This window comes from Ochotona curzoniae, unplaced genomic scaffold, assembly GCF_017591425.1.
Source record: "Ochotona curzoniae isolate NIBS_2020 unplaced genomic scaffold, NIBS_Ocur_1.0 contig_517, whole genome shotgun sequence".
NCBI classification, from domain to species: Eukaryota; Metazoa; Chordata; class Mammalia; order Lagomorpha; family Ochotonidae; genus Ochotona; species Ochotona curzoniae.
In genome coordinates, this window is record NW_024466454.1 from 7,194,862 (window position 1) to 7,213,590 (window position 18,729).

The 18,729-nt window shown below is 42.5% G+C and overlaps 1 protein-coding gene across 1 annotated transcript; it reads left to right on the forward strand.

Annotated features, from left to right (window-relative positions):
• The first annotated feature begins 1,385 nt into the window (after nucleotides 1-1,385).
• Nucleotides 1,386-16,866, forward strand: TMEM9B (TMEM9 domain family member B). Its single transcript, XM_040989160.1, has 5 exons — nucleotides 1,386-1,594; nucleotides 2,956-3,047; nucleotides 6,483-6,591; nucleotides 10,705-10,839; nucleotides 15,917-16,866. The coding sequence occupies exons 1-5, from the start codon at nucleotides 1,490-1,492 to the stop codon at nucleotides 16,070-16,072; spliced, it is 597 nt and encodes a 198-aa protein (XP_040845094.1). The 5' UTR covers nucleotides 1,386-1,489; the 3' UTR covers nucleotides 16,073-16,866.
• The last annotated feature ends 1,863 nt before the right edge of the window (nucleotides 16,867-18,729 follow it).

The window sequence follows — 18,729 nt, forward strand, 5'->3', positions numbered from 1 at the left end:
GTTTGGAACTGACAATATCGGGTGCAATATCAGACACACTCCTGTGTTTGGGGCTGGCTGGGCATTAGTAAGAATCAGGAGAAAAAATATTCAGATAATTCTGCTAATCAAAACATTTCCACAAGCTAGGAAAAGGTGATGTTCAAAATCTGCTTTGTAGAAACACGAGAATTCTGCCCGAGGAGAATCTGACATCCTGAGAAATCAACCCTCTCAGGCCAGAGGCACAGAAAAAGGCAAGGGATTTGTCTGAGGTGGTTCAGCAAAACCCCAATCTTTTGGGATGAGGCCTGCATTCTCTCCGCTGGCTTCACGGTCTCCGCTAACCAGCAGGCCTGGGCGGGAGAGGGGCAGCTGCAGCCGAGACTGCTGCAGGATAACCAGGGACGGCAAAAGAGCCCGGTTGAAAAGCACAGGGTTCTTACACATTTCAGGACAATTCCATACAATTATACAGTCATGATTGGTCAGTTTTAACTGTTAACTTTCAAAAAGCGCAAGTTGGCAGGCTTCTATTGGTAGGTTTGAGGCAAGCAACTTTCAAAAGGTACAAATGGATGGGCAGTGGATCTTATCAAACACCAGGGTCCTCCTTCCTGAGGAATGGTCTGCCTACGTGACCTGCCAGGTGTCAGGCCTGGAGTTCACGCAGCCCCCAGCCAAGCAATTAAAGCAGAATCACAAAAGCAGAAAACATCTAGGTTCTTGAGACAGCAGGGCCAGTGCTCTCCCAGCTCTGAGGGGCCGCATGGGCCGGCCTCAGCCCCGGGCGCCGCGCCCGCGGAGTCCCCACCTCCTGGAATCAATCCTGGGAGGAGGCCGCTCCGGGCGGTACTTTGGCCAGCTCCACATCCTGAGGAGCCTGCCCGGGCCGGAGGCCTGCAGACAGCCGCCCCTCGAAGGCAGCTGTGCCCGAAGGCGCGGCGGCCGGCAGGTCAGTACCTCAAGTGCTGGGGATGAACCCCCCCCCCCCCCCGGCGCCCTGACCGAGGAGGAGTGGGATTCCGCGGAAAGTGATGGCTCGGCCAGTGCCGGCCCCGTTTTCACGGACTGGGACACGCAGCCATTCCAGGGGCAGCCGGGGTCTGGCAACCAAAGGGTCCGGCCTGCTACGGGCCTCCAGAGGCCGGCCTCTGACCGCCGGAGCTGGCCATGGCGGCTGCAGAAGGCCTCGGGTGCTTCGGCGCCCTGGGGAAGGACACCCCGAGCGGAGGCCAGGCTGCCTCCCATACAGCAGCCCCCCATTCCGCCCCCCGGGGCCAAAGCCAAGCGGCCGGGGACCGCGCAGCCTCCGGACCCTTCGCACGCGGAACCGTTTCCGGGGTGGATGGTTTTTGCTGCTGACCCGGCGCGGCGGGTGACGCGGAAGGGCCGGGCGGAAGCGTAGGCGCCGGAGCCGGATCCCGAGCCGGAGTCCGAGCCGGGAAGCCGGTCTCGGGGGTGGGGGGGCGCGGCTCCGGGCTGTGGGGACGGGCCGGGTGAGGCAGCGATGGCGAACCTGTGGGGAGGCCTCCTCGGCCTGGGCTCCGTGCTCCGCCTGCCCTGCCTGGCGCTGTGGGTGCTGCTGCTGGTGCCGCTGTCAGCCGCCGCCAAGGTGAGTCCCGCCCAGCCCTCGCCTCTGACAGGAGCTCCTCCCCTGCCCACCTGCTGGCCACCCTGCCGGGCCACCCTGACACCCCCTCACCCTGACAGCCTGGGCGACCCTGACAGCCCCCGGCCGGACAGCCTCTCCGCCCTGTCCGCTAACCCGAGCCCCAGGCAAGTCCTCCTCAGGGACTCGGTCCACTCAGCCCCTTCCCGTGGAGGACCAGGGAGGGGCTCGCTCGGGACCTCCCTGCCCCTGGACTGCCCTCTGCGTTCCTGAGTTTAAAGGAAGACCCCACCTGGGGCAGGGGTGAGGTGACCTCCCAGGTGTCCCCCGCCCCCAGGCTGCTGGATGCCTCTAATTCTCCTGCTCTGACCTCCTCAGCATGTTGGGGCTGCCTCGTTCCTGAGCTCTAGCCCGTTATCAATGACACTGCAGTTTAAAAACAACAACACTTTTAAGTAGGGGAGGTGGCGGGCTACTGGGAGCAGGGCTGCTTTTGGAAAGCTGTTCTGGCCCCCCACTAGAAGAGCAGCCCCCCGCAGGTGGCGTCTGTGTGTTTGTGGTCTGTGCTAGGCTGCCTCGTGCTTATGAGCTAGTGCCCACTAGAAGCGGTTGCCGAGTGAGTTTGTGAACAGGTGGATCACTGTAGGAGCTGGAAGATCTCGGCGGGCAGGGTTCCCTTTGCTAAGGAAGAGGCTCCTCTCTCGCTCTGCCTGGATAGTCACTCTTCCTCGGCTTCTTCAGACTTTTTTCTTGGAACCTGTCCTGTCAGCTAGTTCCCTGGGAGGCACACACCATACAGATCTCACCCACAATGAAACCACTTCCCTTCTGACGTTGCAGCTGGGTGGCTCTCAAGCTTAACCCCTGCTCTAGCACACTGGCTCACTCTTTTTCTCCATGTTGGAGCCCTTCCATCTGAGAAAGCCAGTGGGCAGAACCTGGACTCTTTTTTTGTTTGTTTTTGAATAATTGTTAGTTTGCTTATATGTAGCACATATAAGCAATTATATATAAACATTCTTATATACAGGCACACTTGTCTATTATATGTCTTTCTAATCATGGGTATGTAGTGAGAATATTAACACAATTGGATTGTCATGTGATCATAACTGTTTAATAAGTCATGGCTCATGTATTAGGTATTATTTCAGAATAATTTTATGTACTATATGATTCATTAGGCATATCACAAACGACTTGTGAGCTTTGCAAACTTGGATCTCTCCAAGTGAAGGTGTTAAATGAATGGTTTTAGAGTATCTGGCCAGCAATATGTATATGTCATGTTTTTGTTTTTGTTGTTGCTGTTGTGGTTCATGTTAAATTGTAAACAAGCTGTGCTGTTTCCATTTTGGTTACAGAATTTTGAGGATGTTCGATGTAAATGTATCTGTCCTCCCTATAAAGAGAATTCTGGACATATTTATAATAAGAACATATCCCAGAAAGACTGGTAAGTGTTCTAGTTGCTGATTTTTTTCATGTTGTTTCCTTCTGTGGTTATTGTTGCAAGTACAGAATGTTCCTCTAATGTATAGTTTCCTTCTGAAGTAGTCCTTTTGAAGCAAAGATGTCTAATTCTATTAACATTCCTAAAGTGAGAGTAGGACCCTGAAGGCATGATTCCAGTTTAAAGGATTATTGTAGTTAAACTATTAACACCCAGCAAGGGAGGGTTTCATATGGGATGAGACCAAGTTTGTGGCCCCTAAACTACCATAGTTATCTTAGGTTAGGCTACAGATTTCTCTGCCACTTTCTCTTCAGCAAAAGGTAAGTGAGCCTCCTTTATCTGGGTTATAGTTTATATAATTTATAGGTTTTGATCATCATTGTCAATGGGAGGCTGTGTTTAAAAATGATGGAAGGATCAGGAAGGAATGAAATGAACTACGTGTGGGCGTATCAGGGTTTCCCATTTGGCGCATGTAAATAGGTTATAGGTGTGGACAGTGTTGACCTGCTCTGCCCTCAGGAAGTCAGGCAGGCCCGGGATGGAGCCTGACCAACAGCCAGCCTTCTCTGTTTATCTCTGTGGGCCTTACAAATGATAGATTTTTTCTATTAATGAATCTTACTTATTTGAGAAGCAGAAACAGAAAGAAAGTGTGTCTTCTATCTGATTTCCTCCCCAGATCCCATAATAGCCAGGGCTGGAATAGGTTGGGGACTAGAAACTGGATCTGAATCTCCTGGGTGGGTGGCCAGGACCCCCGCTACTGCAGCCGTCATGTGTTGCCCCTCATCGTGCAGGCAGTGACTTGACTGCTGCCCCAAGCACCCTCTCGCATGCGCCATGTTGAATGGTCTTATATTACAAAGTGATTGGGCCACATTCTTATGGGTTTTATAGTAGCAAGTTACTTTGTAAGATGTATCAAAGTTTGGCTAAGTCTTTAATTTCTATAATTTTTCCAAACATGTTGACCACATATAATCAGTTTGTTCTATTATCAGTAAGAGAACAGGATGCCTCTTATTTGAATAGTGGATGGACTCATTCTTTGGGTGTTTAGCATTCATCTTTTCACTAACTGGTTAAGGACTGGAAAACGGCTCATTGGGTCCTGCCCTCCTCCCTCCTACTCTGCAAGGTTGCTTTCCTGCAGCTTAGCCTTACACTAGGTTCTCAGCAGGCTGAAAAAAAAATTTTTTTAGGATTTTTTTTATTGGATAGGCAGATTTAGAGAAAGGAGAGACAGAGAAAAATGTCTTCCATGCACTGGTTCACTCCCTAAATGGCTGCAACAGTCAGAGCCAAAGCAGGAGCCTCTTCCAATTCTCCCATATGATGCAGGAGCCCAAAGCTTTGAGTCATCCTCGACTGCTTTCCCAGGCCACAGTCAAGGAGTTGGATGGGAAGTGGAGCTCCCGGGACATGAACTGCTGCCCATATGGGATGCTAGTGCTGAAAGTGGAGGATTAGCCTGTTGAGCCATGGTCCCAACTCTGAAATTTGTTAACTGGCTTTAGAAGGGCAGGCAAGTTATGATCAACCAGGATGTTGGGACTTTTTCTAGGCCTCAAATACCTATAAATCATCAAGTGTATTTTTATCTTCTGATTTTCTAAGTCTTTGTTTTTGTCCAATAGTTAGCTTTATTTCTTTATGGACTTAACACTGGCTAACTTAAACTTTAAGGAAAATTGGGGTGCTCTGGAGTGTAGTTTAAAGCTGATAATGCCTCTCTTTGTCACTAGAGGGAGCTGTTGCCTACTTCCCAGAGTATTTGAATTCAATCTAGCTCTGTTTATGACCAGTCACCCAGAGCCAGGCTTTCTACTTCCTTTTCAGCCCTTCACAATTTATGCACAGTAATGACTACCTTGTTGTTACAAAATGTATTGTCCTTCTAAAGAAGTACTCTATACTTGCTCAGCACTTAAACTAATTTTCAGGTTTTGTTGTGGAGGCTTCTGTAACTGAGGTTAATATGATTTTCCTGGGGTTCAGAGGGAGAAAGGCTGACCTGGGAATTAGAGACCTAGACTCTGGTCCTTTGTCAGTTTCTGATTGGCCCTGGGACCTTATGCAAGTGACTTCTGTTGAGTGGAGGGCGCTGCATGGCCTCCCTGATTGTGAGATGGGCAAGTGCCTGTTGCAGGGTTTAGCTTCCTCGGCTCGTGTTATGGGTTTTTTTTAGCTGGAATCCATGCCTGGCCTTCCATATGCTTAGCATAAATAACACGCATTTTGTGGTGTTAGTTGTGGGACCTTACCCTTATTTGAAATGCTACCAATGGAGATTAAATTTTCCTCACTATCTTTGTTACAATTAAACTTAGGTTTAAGGATAACTGAGATTTCATCATTGGTGCCATTTTGGATTTTCCTTCTAATGCCACAATTCAGAGGAAGCAAAGCCCCCCCAAAAAAGTGCCTTTTCAGGAGGCAGGAAGAAGCCTGGAGCCCGGGAGCATCTTAGGGGAATGGGCTGCTTGGGCAGGCCCTGGGGTAGACCTTAGGCCACAAGAAACACCTGCCACCTGCGGAAGAGAGGCCAGAGGGCAGGGAGCTGCTAAGCCATCTTCAGGACAGGAAACCCCACTCTGTGTTGTTGGCAGTTGGAGTGGCAGACCACCAGGACCTGAGGAGACTTAGGATTAAAGTATCTATTGGAATTGGCAGATTTCTGGGAAACGATTTTTTTTTTTGATGATGCTACTTTTTTAAAATATAAAACATAAGTAGACTAGAAAGCAGGTAGCATAAACAATAAACACTATCTTACAACAACAAAATCATTCTTTTTTATCTTGTTAAAAATATTTTTTTCAGGGTAATCAGTTTTCATTTTTAAAATTGTTTTATTGTCCCAATACTGTTTGTTCTTGCTTTTCCAATAAAATTTTACCCATTAAGGAAAATTTGGGTTTTTTTTCTTAGTGTGTTCGGTGTTTAGGATTTCAGAATGCACCATGCTGTTAAGTGTGATAAGCAGATCATGAGACATACTGTGACAGTTAGGAATGATGGCTAATTCACAGAGGAAATAATCTCATATTTGAATAGTGTTCCCCGCCACTTTAAAGCAGGTATCATAATTTTGTTTGGTGAGAAATATTCATAACTTGAGCCTACATCTAACTTGATTTGTTAAGTAGCTTTGATCGCATTTAGGATTTCCAAATGCATTTATAGATCTTTAATAGTAGCTATCTGGAGATAGAGAGCAGGTCCTTGCCTTTAGGGCTTCTTAGACTGTTAAATTATAACAAAGTGCTAACGCTGAGAGGAAATTACTTCACTTTGCATTATTTATCATTTCTTCCTTACATTCCTCCATTAGGTATACTCAGTGAATATTCTAAACTTCAGAAAGGAGTTGATCAATTCAAATAGAAAGTATAACCAAGCTTAAGTAATCGTTTCTCTTGGCTTTTCCAGTGACTGCCTTCATGTTGTGGAGCCCATGCCTGTGCGGGGCCCCGATGTAGAAGCGTACTGTCTACGCTGTGAATGTAAATATGAGGAAAGAAGTTCTGTTACAATCAAGGTAAAAAAATATATGTGTATATATCTTTTTCTGAGTAATCCCTAGACAAGATGATGGGAAATTCTGGACCCCTGTCCCAGAAGAAGTGTGGGCCAGCTTCACTGAGATGCTCTGTGGACTGATTAGAATTTGTTAAACAAAGACATGAGAAGGCACAGAAACGCCCTCTGGGTAATTAGTATATTACAGAAGAATACTCTGGCTTCTTTTGTGTGTAAACAAAAGTCTTGTGAGAACAGCCTGAGTAAGACCCTTTCTCCCTGTCCTCTCAGCACTTTGAAAAGAATTAGGGACTGGTGTAGTGTCTCTATTGGCTCATGCTCCACCCCCAAGTGCCAGCATCCCATATCGGCATTGATTCATGTCCCAGCTGCTCCACTTCCCATCCAGCTCCCTGCCTGTGGCCTGGGAAAGCAATTGGGGACAACTCAAAGGCTTGGGACCCTGTACCCGCGTGGGGAATTCTGGTTCCTGGCTTTGACTGGCTCAGCTCCAGCCATTGCAGCCATTTAGGGAGTGAACCAGTGGGTCAAAGATCTTTCTCTCTGTCTCTCCTTCCGTCTGTAAATCTGTCTTTTGAGTGACAATAAATAAAGCTTAAAAAGAAAGAAAGAAAAGTAAAGAAAGATAGGAAAAAGAATTAGGGTCAGGCATCATGATGGCTCATCTGGCTAATCCTCCATCTGCAAGCTCCAGCGTCCCATATAGGTGCAAGTTCATGTCCTGGGTGCTCTACTTCCCATCCACTCCATGCTTATTGCCTGGCAAAGCAACATAGCATAGCCCAAAGCCTTGCGACCATTGTGGCCCTGTACAGAGTGAAACAGCAAATGGAAGATTTTTCTACTTGTCTGTCTTCCTACTATCTTCCCAATAGAAATAAATAAATCTTTAAAAAAAGAGAGTAGAAAAGAAAGAAAATAATTCAATATATAGTAACTATTCTAGAAATATCACCTCTGGATTTTAAAATTCTCCTTCTTTATTTCCTGGAGGAAATGGAAAGTAGATAACTCTTACCACCATTTGGATCACTGATGGTTTCAGTTACTTTATTATGGTGGCTTATTTTTGTCCCAGACCTTTCTGCACGGCACTTTCCATTCCTTTTATGTAAAAATACCTTCTGGGAAATCTGGGGTGGTTAGTTATATCAATCACAAAGATTTCTGTGGGAGAGCTTTTGTATTATAGAGAAATTCTCTTGATAGTTTTTATATTTTTGAAAAAAAGTATTTACTTGAAAAGCAAAGCAACAGAGAGGATGAGAAAAAACAAGAAAACTTTTCCAGATGCTGGTTCACTTTCCAAATGCCTACAACATCCAGGGCTAGGCCAGGTCAAAGCCAGGAGCCAGAAACTACATCCGGGTCTCCTGCTTAGCTCACAGGATTGAAGCCTTCTACCTCCTAGGCACCCAGGACACGAACCAGCACTCATGTGGATGCCAGCACTTGGGGATAGAGGATTAGCTAGTTGAGCCATTGTGCCATCCCCACTATGAATCACTTGTAATTGTGCAGTTGCATAAGTTTCAGTACATTTAAAACAGCTGTACCCGGCATGATGGCTCAGTGGCTTAATTCTCGCTTTGCATGCACCAGGATCCTGTATGGGCACCAGTTCATGTCCTGGCCTCTCCACTTCCCATCCAGATCCCTGCTTGTGGCCTGGGAAAGCAATAGAGCATGGCCAAAGGCCTTGGGATCTTGCTCTCGCAGGGAAACCTGGAAAAAGCTGCTGGCTCCTGGGTTTGAATCGGCTCAGCTCAGGTTTTTGCACTTGGGGAGTGAACCAACAGACAGTAGACCTTTTATAAATCTGCCTCTCCAATAAAAATAAATTAATTTTTATTTTTTTAAAAAAATAAAAATAATAAAACAGCTTATTTTTTAAGGCAGAGAAAAGATTTTGTTTAGTTCTAGCCATCTAAATGAAACTAGTATTTATGAGAGGAAGGAATCCTAACAGGAACGAACAGACAAGTTTGTTCAAAAACACTTCAGGTTTCAGAAACTAACATCCAGTTAGCTGGATCATTACACTTTGTGCAAACTATGAAAGTGTCTTAACTACTTGCATATAACCCAGATTGAAATCAAGTCTTAAAGAGAGGCTTTGACCTGATGTAATAATTGATAGGCACAGAGTAGTTAAAATGTTTAACTCTACAAATTTACATATTTTGCAGTTGTAAAATAAGATGAAAGCTACGTATATAACCTGCTGTTTTGTAACATAGTATTTTTGTATTCATAGTAATGCAGGAAAATGAACCGCGGCATGTCGTGCAGCATCAAAGCAGATAACAGGCACATACACCTGATTTCTTCTCTTTCTCTTCCAGCTCCCTACCCCCTTAAAATAGCTTTTCTAAAACTACTTGTTTTATTTTTGTTTGTTTGTTTGTTTATTTGTTTTGTTTTGTTAAGATTTATTTTATTTTTATTGGAAAGGCGGATATACAGAGAGGAGAGACAGAGAGGAAGATCCTCCATCCGATGATTCACTCCCCAGGTGGCCACAACTGCTGGAGCTGAGCCAGTCCAAAGCCAGGAGCCTCTTCGGGTATCACAGACGGGTGCAGGGTCCCAAAGCTCTGGGCCGTCCCCGACCGCCCCCGCAGGCCACAAGCAGGGAGCCAGATGGGAAGCGGGGCTAGCTGAGATTAGAACCAGCGCCCATATGGGATCCCTGGCGTGCAAGGTGAGGACCTTAACTACTGCGCCATCGTGCCGGCCCCTAAAACTACTTGTTTTAAAACTTTCATGCCCATTTATGATTAAATCCGATTCCTACACCCAGCTCTAGATAATCACTATTGTAATATCTGTGCCTACACGGCTGAGCATTCCTATGAATACAATCGTGTAACACATGATCTCCCATGACTGGTCTTTCACTAAGTATATTGTTTTTAATGTTTGCCCAAGTTTTAGTATATATTAATACTTTATCCAGTTTTATTGAATAATATTCTAATATATGAATATCCATTCATCAGCTGATAGACACTTGGATTACTTCTAGTTTTTTTTTTTTTGCTATAATGAGCACCACTGTCACGAATATCTTTCACTTGTTTTTTTGTGGGTTTTTTTTTTTAAAGATTTATTTATTTTTATTACAAAGTCAGATATACAGAGAGGAGGAGAGACAGAGAGAAAGATCTTCCATCTGATGATTCACTCCCCAACTCACCACAACAGCTGGAGCTGAGCCTGTCTGAAGCCAGGATCTAGGAACCTCTTCTGGGTCTCCCACACAGGTGTAGGGTCCCAAAGCTTTGGGCCGTCCTCGACTGCTTTCCCAGGCCACAAGCAGGAAGCTGGATGTGAAGTGGTGCAGCTGGGATTAGAACTGGTGCCTGTATGGAATCCCGGTGCGTTCAAGGCGAGGACCCCAGCCGCTAGGCCACACCGCTGGGCCCAAATATCTTTTACTTGTATTTATGTGGATATGTGTCCTCTTTTTTCTTCGTAAATTCCTTAATGTGGTAATTTTATGTTTTCCTTTTTAAGATACTGCTAGATTGTTCTCCAAAGCAGTTCTACCATTTTCCATTCCTACCAGCAGTGAGGAGGATCCTGTTTCCCCACATCCTTGTCAACACTTGTGTATCTATCTAATCCAGTGATGTGTCACACTGTACATTTTAGCACACAAATGAACACCCCCAGAAAACCAATGTTTTCACAAGTATTTTGTATTTCTTAGTCGATCTAAAAGAGTACCTTGTTGATGTTGATGTGAATCGCATTTTCTATTAGGGTTCCTTTAATTTGTTTCAACAACAATGCTGAATGTAGGATGCTCTGTTCAGTTTTTTAAAAACTCTGTTTGCTGGCCAGTAGTGGTGACATGTGATTAGCAATGGTAAGGATAAGGTTTTTGAAGACCTTCAGAAAGCTCTCCAAAGCAAATGCTTTCTTCTTTTTTAAAAATGATACTTTGCTGAGGGGTTGGGCTTGTTCCTTACATTGGAATCTGGTTTGCATAGAAATCTAGGCTGCCTTGCAAACACATCAGTCTTCACTGTGATTTTATTAGCTTTGCACGAAATTCTGATTCCTGGCTTGAACAGTGATATGACTTGATGTCAATTTCCTTTAGGTTACCATTATAATTTATCTGTCCATTTTGGGCCTTCTGCTTCTGTACATGGTATATCTTACTCTGGTGGAGCCCATACTGAAGAGGCGCCTCTTCGGACACTCACAGTTGATACAGAGCGAGGAGGACATTGGGGTAAGTTCTCAGCCTGCCCTGGCTGCTCTGGGCCAGTCTCTGTCAACACATGGCATAAAATACAAGTGACAAGTAGTCACTTGTAGATGTTAAGCACTGGGGCAGAACCCCGAGCAAAACCAAAACCAGTTCTTATAATACACATCCCTTTCCTTCTGCAGAGCTCTAAGTGTCGCAGTTTAAACTGGGGATCCTTGGGAAAGGGGGCTGTTTACAGGGAGAAACGCATCGAGGGCAGCCTTTGTCTGCAGTGCCTTCTGTCAATATCACCACATGTTGGCAAGGAGGCTTTAGTGGAAGGAAGAGCATGAAGACCATGATATTCTTTTCTTTATAAACTACAACGTGATAATCTGATAAATGTTTGTATTCCCTTTGTTCCTCCTGCCTAATGAAACTTGTTTTTTCTTTCACTCAAAAAAAAAAATCATTTTACTCTTCTTAACTTTAAAATACATTTTTATTTGTACTTATAGTTGGTATAATGGATGTGTTAATAGTTTCATGGTCTCCATTTTGTTTTCCTATTTCTTCATTCTAGACTATGTTGAGAAATCACATAGTCCACAAACTTGTTTTTCCTGATCACTTAGAACAGCACATTGTCTGTTTTATCCTTGTCCTGTTTGGGATTGTTTCTGAATTTCCATTACTTTATTATTATATTTCTTAAGAAATTGGTTTTTATTTAAAAGAAAGAAAGATTTATTTGCTATTTGAAAGGCAGAGTTACAGAGCAAGAAGAAAATAAAGAGAGGTCTTCTATCTGCTGGTTTGCTCCTCAAATGGCCACGATGGCTGGGGATGAGCCAGGCTGAAGCCAGGAGCCAGGAGCTACTTCCAAGTCTTCCAGGTGGATGGAAGTGCCCAACTCGTTAGGCCATCCTCAGCTGCTTTTCAAGGTGCGTTAGCAGGGAACTGAATAGGAAGTAGAACACCTGGGACTCAAATTAGCACCCATATTGGATGCCAACACTGCAGACAGTGGCTTAGCCCGCTATTTTGCTATGTCAGCCCCATAGAAATTACATTTTCTTTTGGATTATTTTATTGGGCTATATTCCTTAAAGAGGATAGAATTAAGTATAGTCTCAAGAATCAACTCCAAAAGCCAAATCCAGCATGAACTCTTTTCAATCATGTCAAAAACCATTTTTCTCTAGAATGGCTTGGGTGTCTAATGGTAAGAGCTGGGAGAGGCAGCATTGTGGCACTAAGCCTCCTCCAGTGGCACTGGCATCCTATGTGGGTGAGTCCCAGCTGCTCCATTTGTAATGCAGCTCCCTGATAATATGTCAGGGAAAGCAGCAGAAGATGGCACAGGTGTCTCAAACCCTGCTGCCTCCTGGCTCTTGGCTTCAGATCAGCTCAGTTCCAGCGGTTGTGGCCATTTGGGAAGTGAGTCAGCAGACAGAAGATTTCTGTCCTTCTCTCTCTCTAAGTCTGCCTTTCAAATAAAAATAACATTTAAAAATTTTTTTAAAAGGATAGGGAGGTGATTCTGACTGGATGTTTGGGTCATGACAATTATCAGAGCCTACTCTTTGATGAATACATGGTGTTTCATGAACATCAGTTAAGAATACTCAACTTTTGAGCGAGATCTTAAATTTTTTGGTTAAGAGTTGTCGTAGAAACACCTGTGTTTGCTTCTTTTCCCTTGCTCCTTATATTAATTCATCCAGCACATAATGGCTTAACTTTTCTATACCTGGTACTATTTTGGGTACTGAGAATATAAAGAGATAAATAAAAGAAAAACAAAAACAAGCCTGTAAAAGAAAGGATTGACAGTAGTGCAGTTCCCTTTTTATTTGGAATCGTTTAAGAAACATTTATTTTAGAAGACTGCTTAGAGGGCTACCATGGAAGAGAGAGCTAGAAGGACTGGAGTTTGTGCCCCGAAAGCATTAGAGTCTTAAATGCTGTTTCCCTGTTAATTTTCATTTGCATTTTCAGGATTTTTTAACCTTGACATTACAGACATTTTAGATTAAGTATTTCTTTGTTGGAGGTTTGTGGGGAGGTTTCCTGTTCATTGTGAGATAAACGTACTTCAAAAAGTTGGTGGAAAATGCATCTTTTAAAAAAAAAACTATGCATGAATTTCAAAATTTCCTGTCCACAAACAAACCAGTCTTAACTTCCATTCTCCCATGAACTTATTGAAGTTCCTTCCCACTTAGCAACATCTGATTGTCCACCATGTACCAGCAGCATCCTCCTGCTCCCCACCCCCATCTCACTTACAGCCTAGCCATGGCAGGAAGAACTGTCCGTTCACATTGCCAGATGTCCCTAGGAAGCACAACTGCCCCAACTGTTGATAAATGAAAAGTGTGATTCCAAGGCCACTTAAACCATTTTCATTATAGGCACTTAGGTTGAAAAGTCTGACTTTACCCACATCTTTACAACCTGCGTATCTGGTTTTGATTTTTGAAACGGCATTGACATGTGTGCAAACTAAAATGATGGATCTGAACTGCGTAGGCAAGTCCCTGTGGGTCAGGCCCCTGATTGTGAGGGCAGGTGCTCAGGAACTGTTCTGCAAACCAGTGATTGTTCCTGCATGTGCATTGAGCTAGAGTGCCCTGGCATCACTTCTTGGCCTTTTGGCTGAGATGGGGTGAAAAGCCTGACTCTTGGCTATCTGTTAAACTGATGCTGATCAGAGATTTTCTGACCAGAGATGTGAGTTTACACTAAAAGCTCCATCTAAATGGAAATTAAATTTAGTTTAGAAATATTAAATCCTAATTTTTTTTTCATTCATTTAAAATCAAGTAAGTTAGTACAAATAGTTAAGGAGCTCCCTGCAAGTAGTCAAAATATTTACTGTATCACATATCCAGGACACATCATCATTATTATCAAAGCATTACATTAAAACATGTTTTGTATTTATTGTAATTTTATCAGGTGTAAAAAGAATAAACATATAAAAGGGCAAATCTCTGCATTCTTTCAGCATCCTTGACCATGAGCAAACCAGTTCAGTCTTGTTCTAATATGTGTAGAACAGACCAAAAGGATTAACTGGTTTGTTTAGGCTTTTGAGCTTGTTCCTTAAGAAGATTTTTCTCTCACTAGCTTAAAAAATAGATAACAGAACTACGAACCTGATAGGTGCCCAGCTGATAGAGTCCATCCCTCCTCTCAGCCTTGTTGATACCAAAACAAACCAGTGGTAATAATGTTTTATATACAAATCCATTGAGGCACCATATTTCTATAGTGGCATTTTAATCTACCTGAACACAAACTGTGCCTTCGGAAGCTAGAATATCAGATCAAGGTTAGGCATAGTTTTGTTTGTGCTAAATGACCTTGGGTTGGTGTATTTCCTTATAGAAAATCAAGTAATCCTAAACTTGAGCCATCCTTGCTCCTTACCTTCTTTCTTCTATCTTTGAAATATTTGAAATTTGTGGAATTATCTTTATTATTTTCATTTGTAAGGTTAAAAAAAATATTCAGCCATTACTTAAATTGAGTGAAAAGGAAATTTTGGCAAAGAAGGCAAGAAGTGATTCTTCATAGCCAACTGTGTGAGCTTCAGGCAGTGTGGCACATTGAGTTAAGGTGTCTCATGGGATACCGCATTGCATGTCAGAGTCCGCACTATGCTGCTTCTGAGCCAGTATTCCTGCTAATGCACCTGAGAGGCAGAAGATGATGGTCCAAAGACTTAGGTTCTTGCCTTCTGTGTGGGACAACGAACGGAGTTGCTCACTCCTCTCATTGCCCTGCCTTTCACAGGCTTTGGGGGAGTGAGCCAGCAGAAGAAAGGTCTCCTGCTGTGCCTCTCCATCTTTGTCATTCTTTCTTTCAAAGAATCAATATTGGGTCCAGCATAGCAGCATAGTGGCTAAAGTTATTGTCTTGCATGCACTGGGATCCCATGTGCCAGCTCCCTGCTTGTGGCTTGGGAAAGCAGTGAAGGATGGCCCAAAACCTTGGGACCCTACACCCATATGGGAGACCTGGAAGAAGCTCCAGCCTCCTGGCTTCAGCTCAGCTCAGCTCTGGCTATTGCTGCCACTTGGTGAGTGAACCAATGGATAGAAGATCTTTCTCTCTATAAATCTGACTTTCCAATAAAAATGAATTAATTTTCTAAAAAAGTAAAAAGAACAAGAACAGCTCTTTGAAAATTGAGACAATTCATAGTTCATTGTTAAAACCAGGTGTTATAATACCATGTAATTATAATCACATATATGGTCATGAAGCTAGGCATAGCTTCCCACAAACGTGCTGACTCCCACCCTGCACATACAATAAAGTTTTTCTATGACAAGCACACTAAAACAATGTTTTTTTTTTCCCCTCTAAAGGCAAATCTTAGTTTAAGTGATATGACTTGTGACTTGGATCTTGTGTTGGACTACTTAATCGTTTTACTAACACAATGTTCAGGAACAAAGGGATCAAGGAGAAAGCAAACAAAAGTAATAAATTACCATTGAATGCTGTCTGTCATTTAGACAGCTGTATTTGTGTCTCATTTATAGATAGGAACGGTGATTTCCTCTGTAATGACGACAAACGTGCAGTTGCATTGGTTTGTTTTGAGCTGGATAGGTTGGCTTTCCACACAGACACCTGTGCACCCGTGCAGTGGCCTCCTGGCTAAGGCAGCAGTTAATACCGGAGCCACTGCGTGCTCAACAGTGAGAGAGTCAAGTGTTTGTTGTATAGAGATGTACTGAAGTAAAGAATTCTTTACTGTCCTTGATGAGAGAGGGTGATTGTAGTACTTGAGCTGTCTCTTTCCTTCTCCTTTCTTTTCTTTTCTAAACAATTCCAGTATAGTGGGAGCTGGGAAATTAAACAATATTTCCTCTGCCACAGATTAGTTATATAGTATTGAATAAAGTCAGCCAAAACCATACTTTGTATATCTATAACACGGAGATACTATAGATGTTCTTCACCTGCTAATCAGGGATGCCTCTTTTTTTTTTAAAGATGTGTTTATTTGCTGAAAGTTACTGAGACAGATGGTTCTGTGTGTAAGTATGTTTTACACTGACTGCATCATTTCTGATGTTCTCTCTTCTCCGACTTTTAGGATCACCAGCCTTTTGCAAATGCCCACGATGTGCTGGCCCGTTCCCGCAGCCGAGCCAATGTTCTGAACAAGGTAGAGTATGCCCAGCAGCGCTGGAAACTTCAAGTCCAAGAGCAACGAAAATCTGTCTTTGACCGACATGTTGTCCTCAGCTAATTGGGACGTGAATTCAAAGTGACTAGAAAGTAACAAAACAGACAATTGGAAAGAACTGACTGAGTTTTCCTGGGTTTTGTTTTAATGCCCTTTTTGATCTCACCAACTCTCACCGAAGACTCAAAATTGGAAGCAAAATATGCTTGGTATTTTTTCCCCCTGTCAACGTATTAAAGGGACTTTTTAAAAGCACACACTTCAAAGTCAGCTAATAAACCTTTTACTACTGTGACTTTTACTAATAAAAACAAACCTTTCTGATAGTTATCTTAAAATTCTTTACCTGGAACAAGCACTGTCTTTTTCACTACACTGTTTTAACTTGGTTTTTCAGATGATTTTCTGGGTTTTTGTTTGCTTTTTGCAGAAAGAAGGGATGTGTGGGAAGTGCTTCACACAGCTTTTCTCAAGTCACTTTCCTAAACAAGCTTTTGTAAATAGTCCTTACCTCCTGTTTTCAAGTTTCGTTTGTATTTTGCAGTGTAGCCAGCCTCATCAAAATGCTGACTTACTCAACTGACTTTTGCACTGACTATATTATCTAGGTATCTGGTTGGCCCGTGACTGAACTTCATGGTAAACTGGCTCTGAAATGCCTGGTGGCTCTTCACAAAATGCAGATTCTCCTCATGTACTGTGATGTATGATGCAGTGCATCTCAGAACTGGCTATTTGCTAGTTTACTCTAATGACTCATAGTCTTGATGTGTGTGGTCGTCCTCATCTTGTTCAAGTATTTTTAAGGACAAATCTTAAGGACCTGGATACTTGCAATAAAGAAGTTTTCTTTTAAACCCAAGCCTCCTTGGATTGCTAACATACACATATTTGTTCGCATTTCTGGTCATAGAGGCAGCTGCTCGACCTCCAGTGTGTGCAGCTTTGAACCAGGATTGGAATTCTGGGTGCCTTTTTTGAAAGGATATAGCAGTTGTTGGATAATTGACGTTTTCTTCCTATGTCCTCTTTGGAATGTAATAATAAAAACAATCTTGAAACACATATTAATGTATCTACGAAATCTAGATTTTTCTTCTTCTCCTTTGCTGATGGTAAATTTGATAATCCAAACCTCCACAGTGGTGCTTCACATAAGTCTAATCAGAAACATCAATGCTAAATTTATGTGCATATGCAGAGAGAATGTATAAATTCTTAGGTCTCTGAAAAGTATGAAACTATCATTCTGATAAATTAAGAGACAAAATTCTTAAGGAATTCTTACCCTACAAAAACCTTGGAAGATTGTGTTTAAATATTTTAAGTGAATAGGGATGAGATTTTAGGAGCTGTTAGCAGCAAAAAAAAAAAAAAAAAAAAAAAAGGGTTTGATGTCAATTAAGTTCATAAAATAGTTTTTATTAATTGAAAAGAATTAGGCTCAACCCTGACCAAGTAAGATTAATCATGGGGATTTGCAATTAGGTCAATACTTTAAAATGGCAATCTTTCAAATCTAAAGAAGAAAAACCACATGATCAGATTAACTAACAGAGGCAGGAAAACATCCAATATCTTCATGACAAAAACTTTCAGCAAACTAGGAAGAGAAGAGAATTTCCTTAAGTAGTGGATAAAGACCATATATATATATAACTAATGTTACCTTTAATGATAAGAAACTAAAAACTTCCTGTAAGATCAAAGTAAAGGGGCCTAGCACGGTGCCCTAGCAGCTAAAGTCCTTGCCTTGAATGCGCCAGGATCCCATATGGGTGCCAGATCTAGTCCCAACAGCTCCACTTCCCATCCAGCTCCCTGCTTGTAGCCTGGGAAAGCAGTCGAGGATGACCCAAAACTTTGGGACCCTGCACCCGTGTGGGATACACGGAAGAAGTTCCTGGATCCTGGCTTCGGATCGGCATAGCATCGGCCGTTGCGCTCACTTGGGGAGTGAATCATCGGACGGAAGATCTTCCTCTCTGTCTCTCCTCCTCTCTGTATATCTGACTTTCTAGTAAATAAATAAAACTTTATTATAATAAACATAATTTTATTGTAATTATTTATTATAATAAATAATTCTTATAATAAATAAATGGTTTTTATTATAATAAATAAATCTTTTTTAGAAAATCAAAGCAAAGAACAGATCCTATCTCATCACTCACATGAAATGTATAGGAAGCTCTAGTATACGCAGTAAAACAAAAGGAAATTAAAGGTGCAAAGATTGGGAAAGAAGATTGTTTACAGATGACATAATTTTTTAAAAATGGACAAAACCAAATTTCTCACCCTAAGAAGTGATCCTAATTAAGTTTCAGGAAGCAAGATTAATATGCCAAACTCAATTATTTTTCTATATTTCACCAGTGAACAGTAGAATTTGAAAATCAAGATACCATTTGTATTAGTAGCTCTCTCAAAATGAAATATGTGTAAGAGGTACAAAAAGAAAACTAGAAAACTCTGATTAAAGACATAAAAACTAGAGATTTCTATGATCATGGATAGTAAGGCTCAATATTGTTAAAATATCAGTTCTTACCAGCTTAATTTATCGATCAACAATCCTAACCAAAATCCCAGAAAATTATTTTTGTGGATAAACTTATTCAAAAGAATATATGGAAATGCCAAAGACCCAGAATAATCAACATTAAACAAGAGGCCAGTGCTGTCACATAGGACCCTTGCACATACATGGGAGACCT

Coding starts and splice junctions, on each gene's coding strand:
- TMEM9B (XM_040989160.1), top strand. CDS start 1,490: ATGGCGAACCTGTGGGGAGGCCTCCTCGGCCTGGGCTCCGTGCTCCGC. Junction 3,048..6,482: donor AACATATCCCAGAAAGACTG/GTAAGTGTTCTA, acceptor TGGCTTTTCCAG/TGACTGCCTTCATGTTGTGG. Junction 10,840..15,916: donor AGAGCGAGGAGGACATTGGG/GTAAGTTCTCAG, acceptor TCCGACTTTTAG/GATCACCAGCCTTTTGCAAA.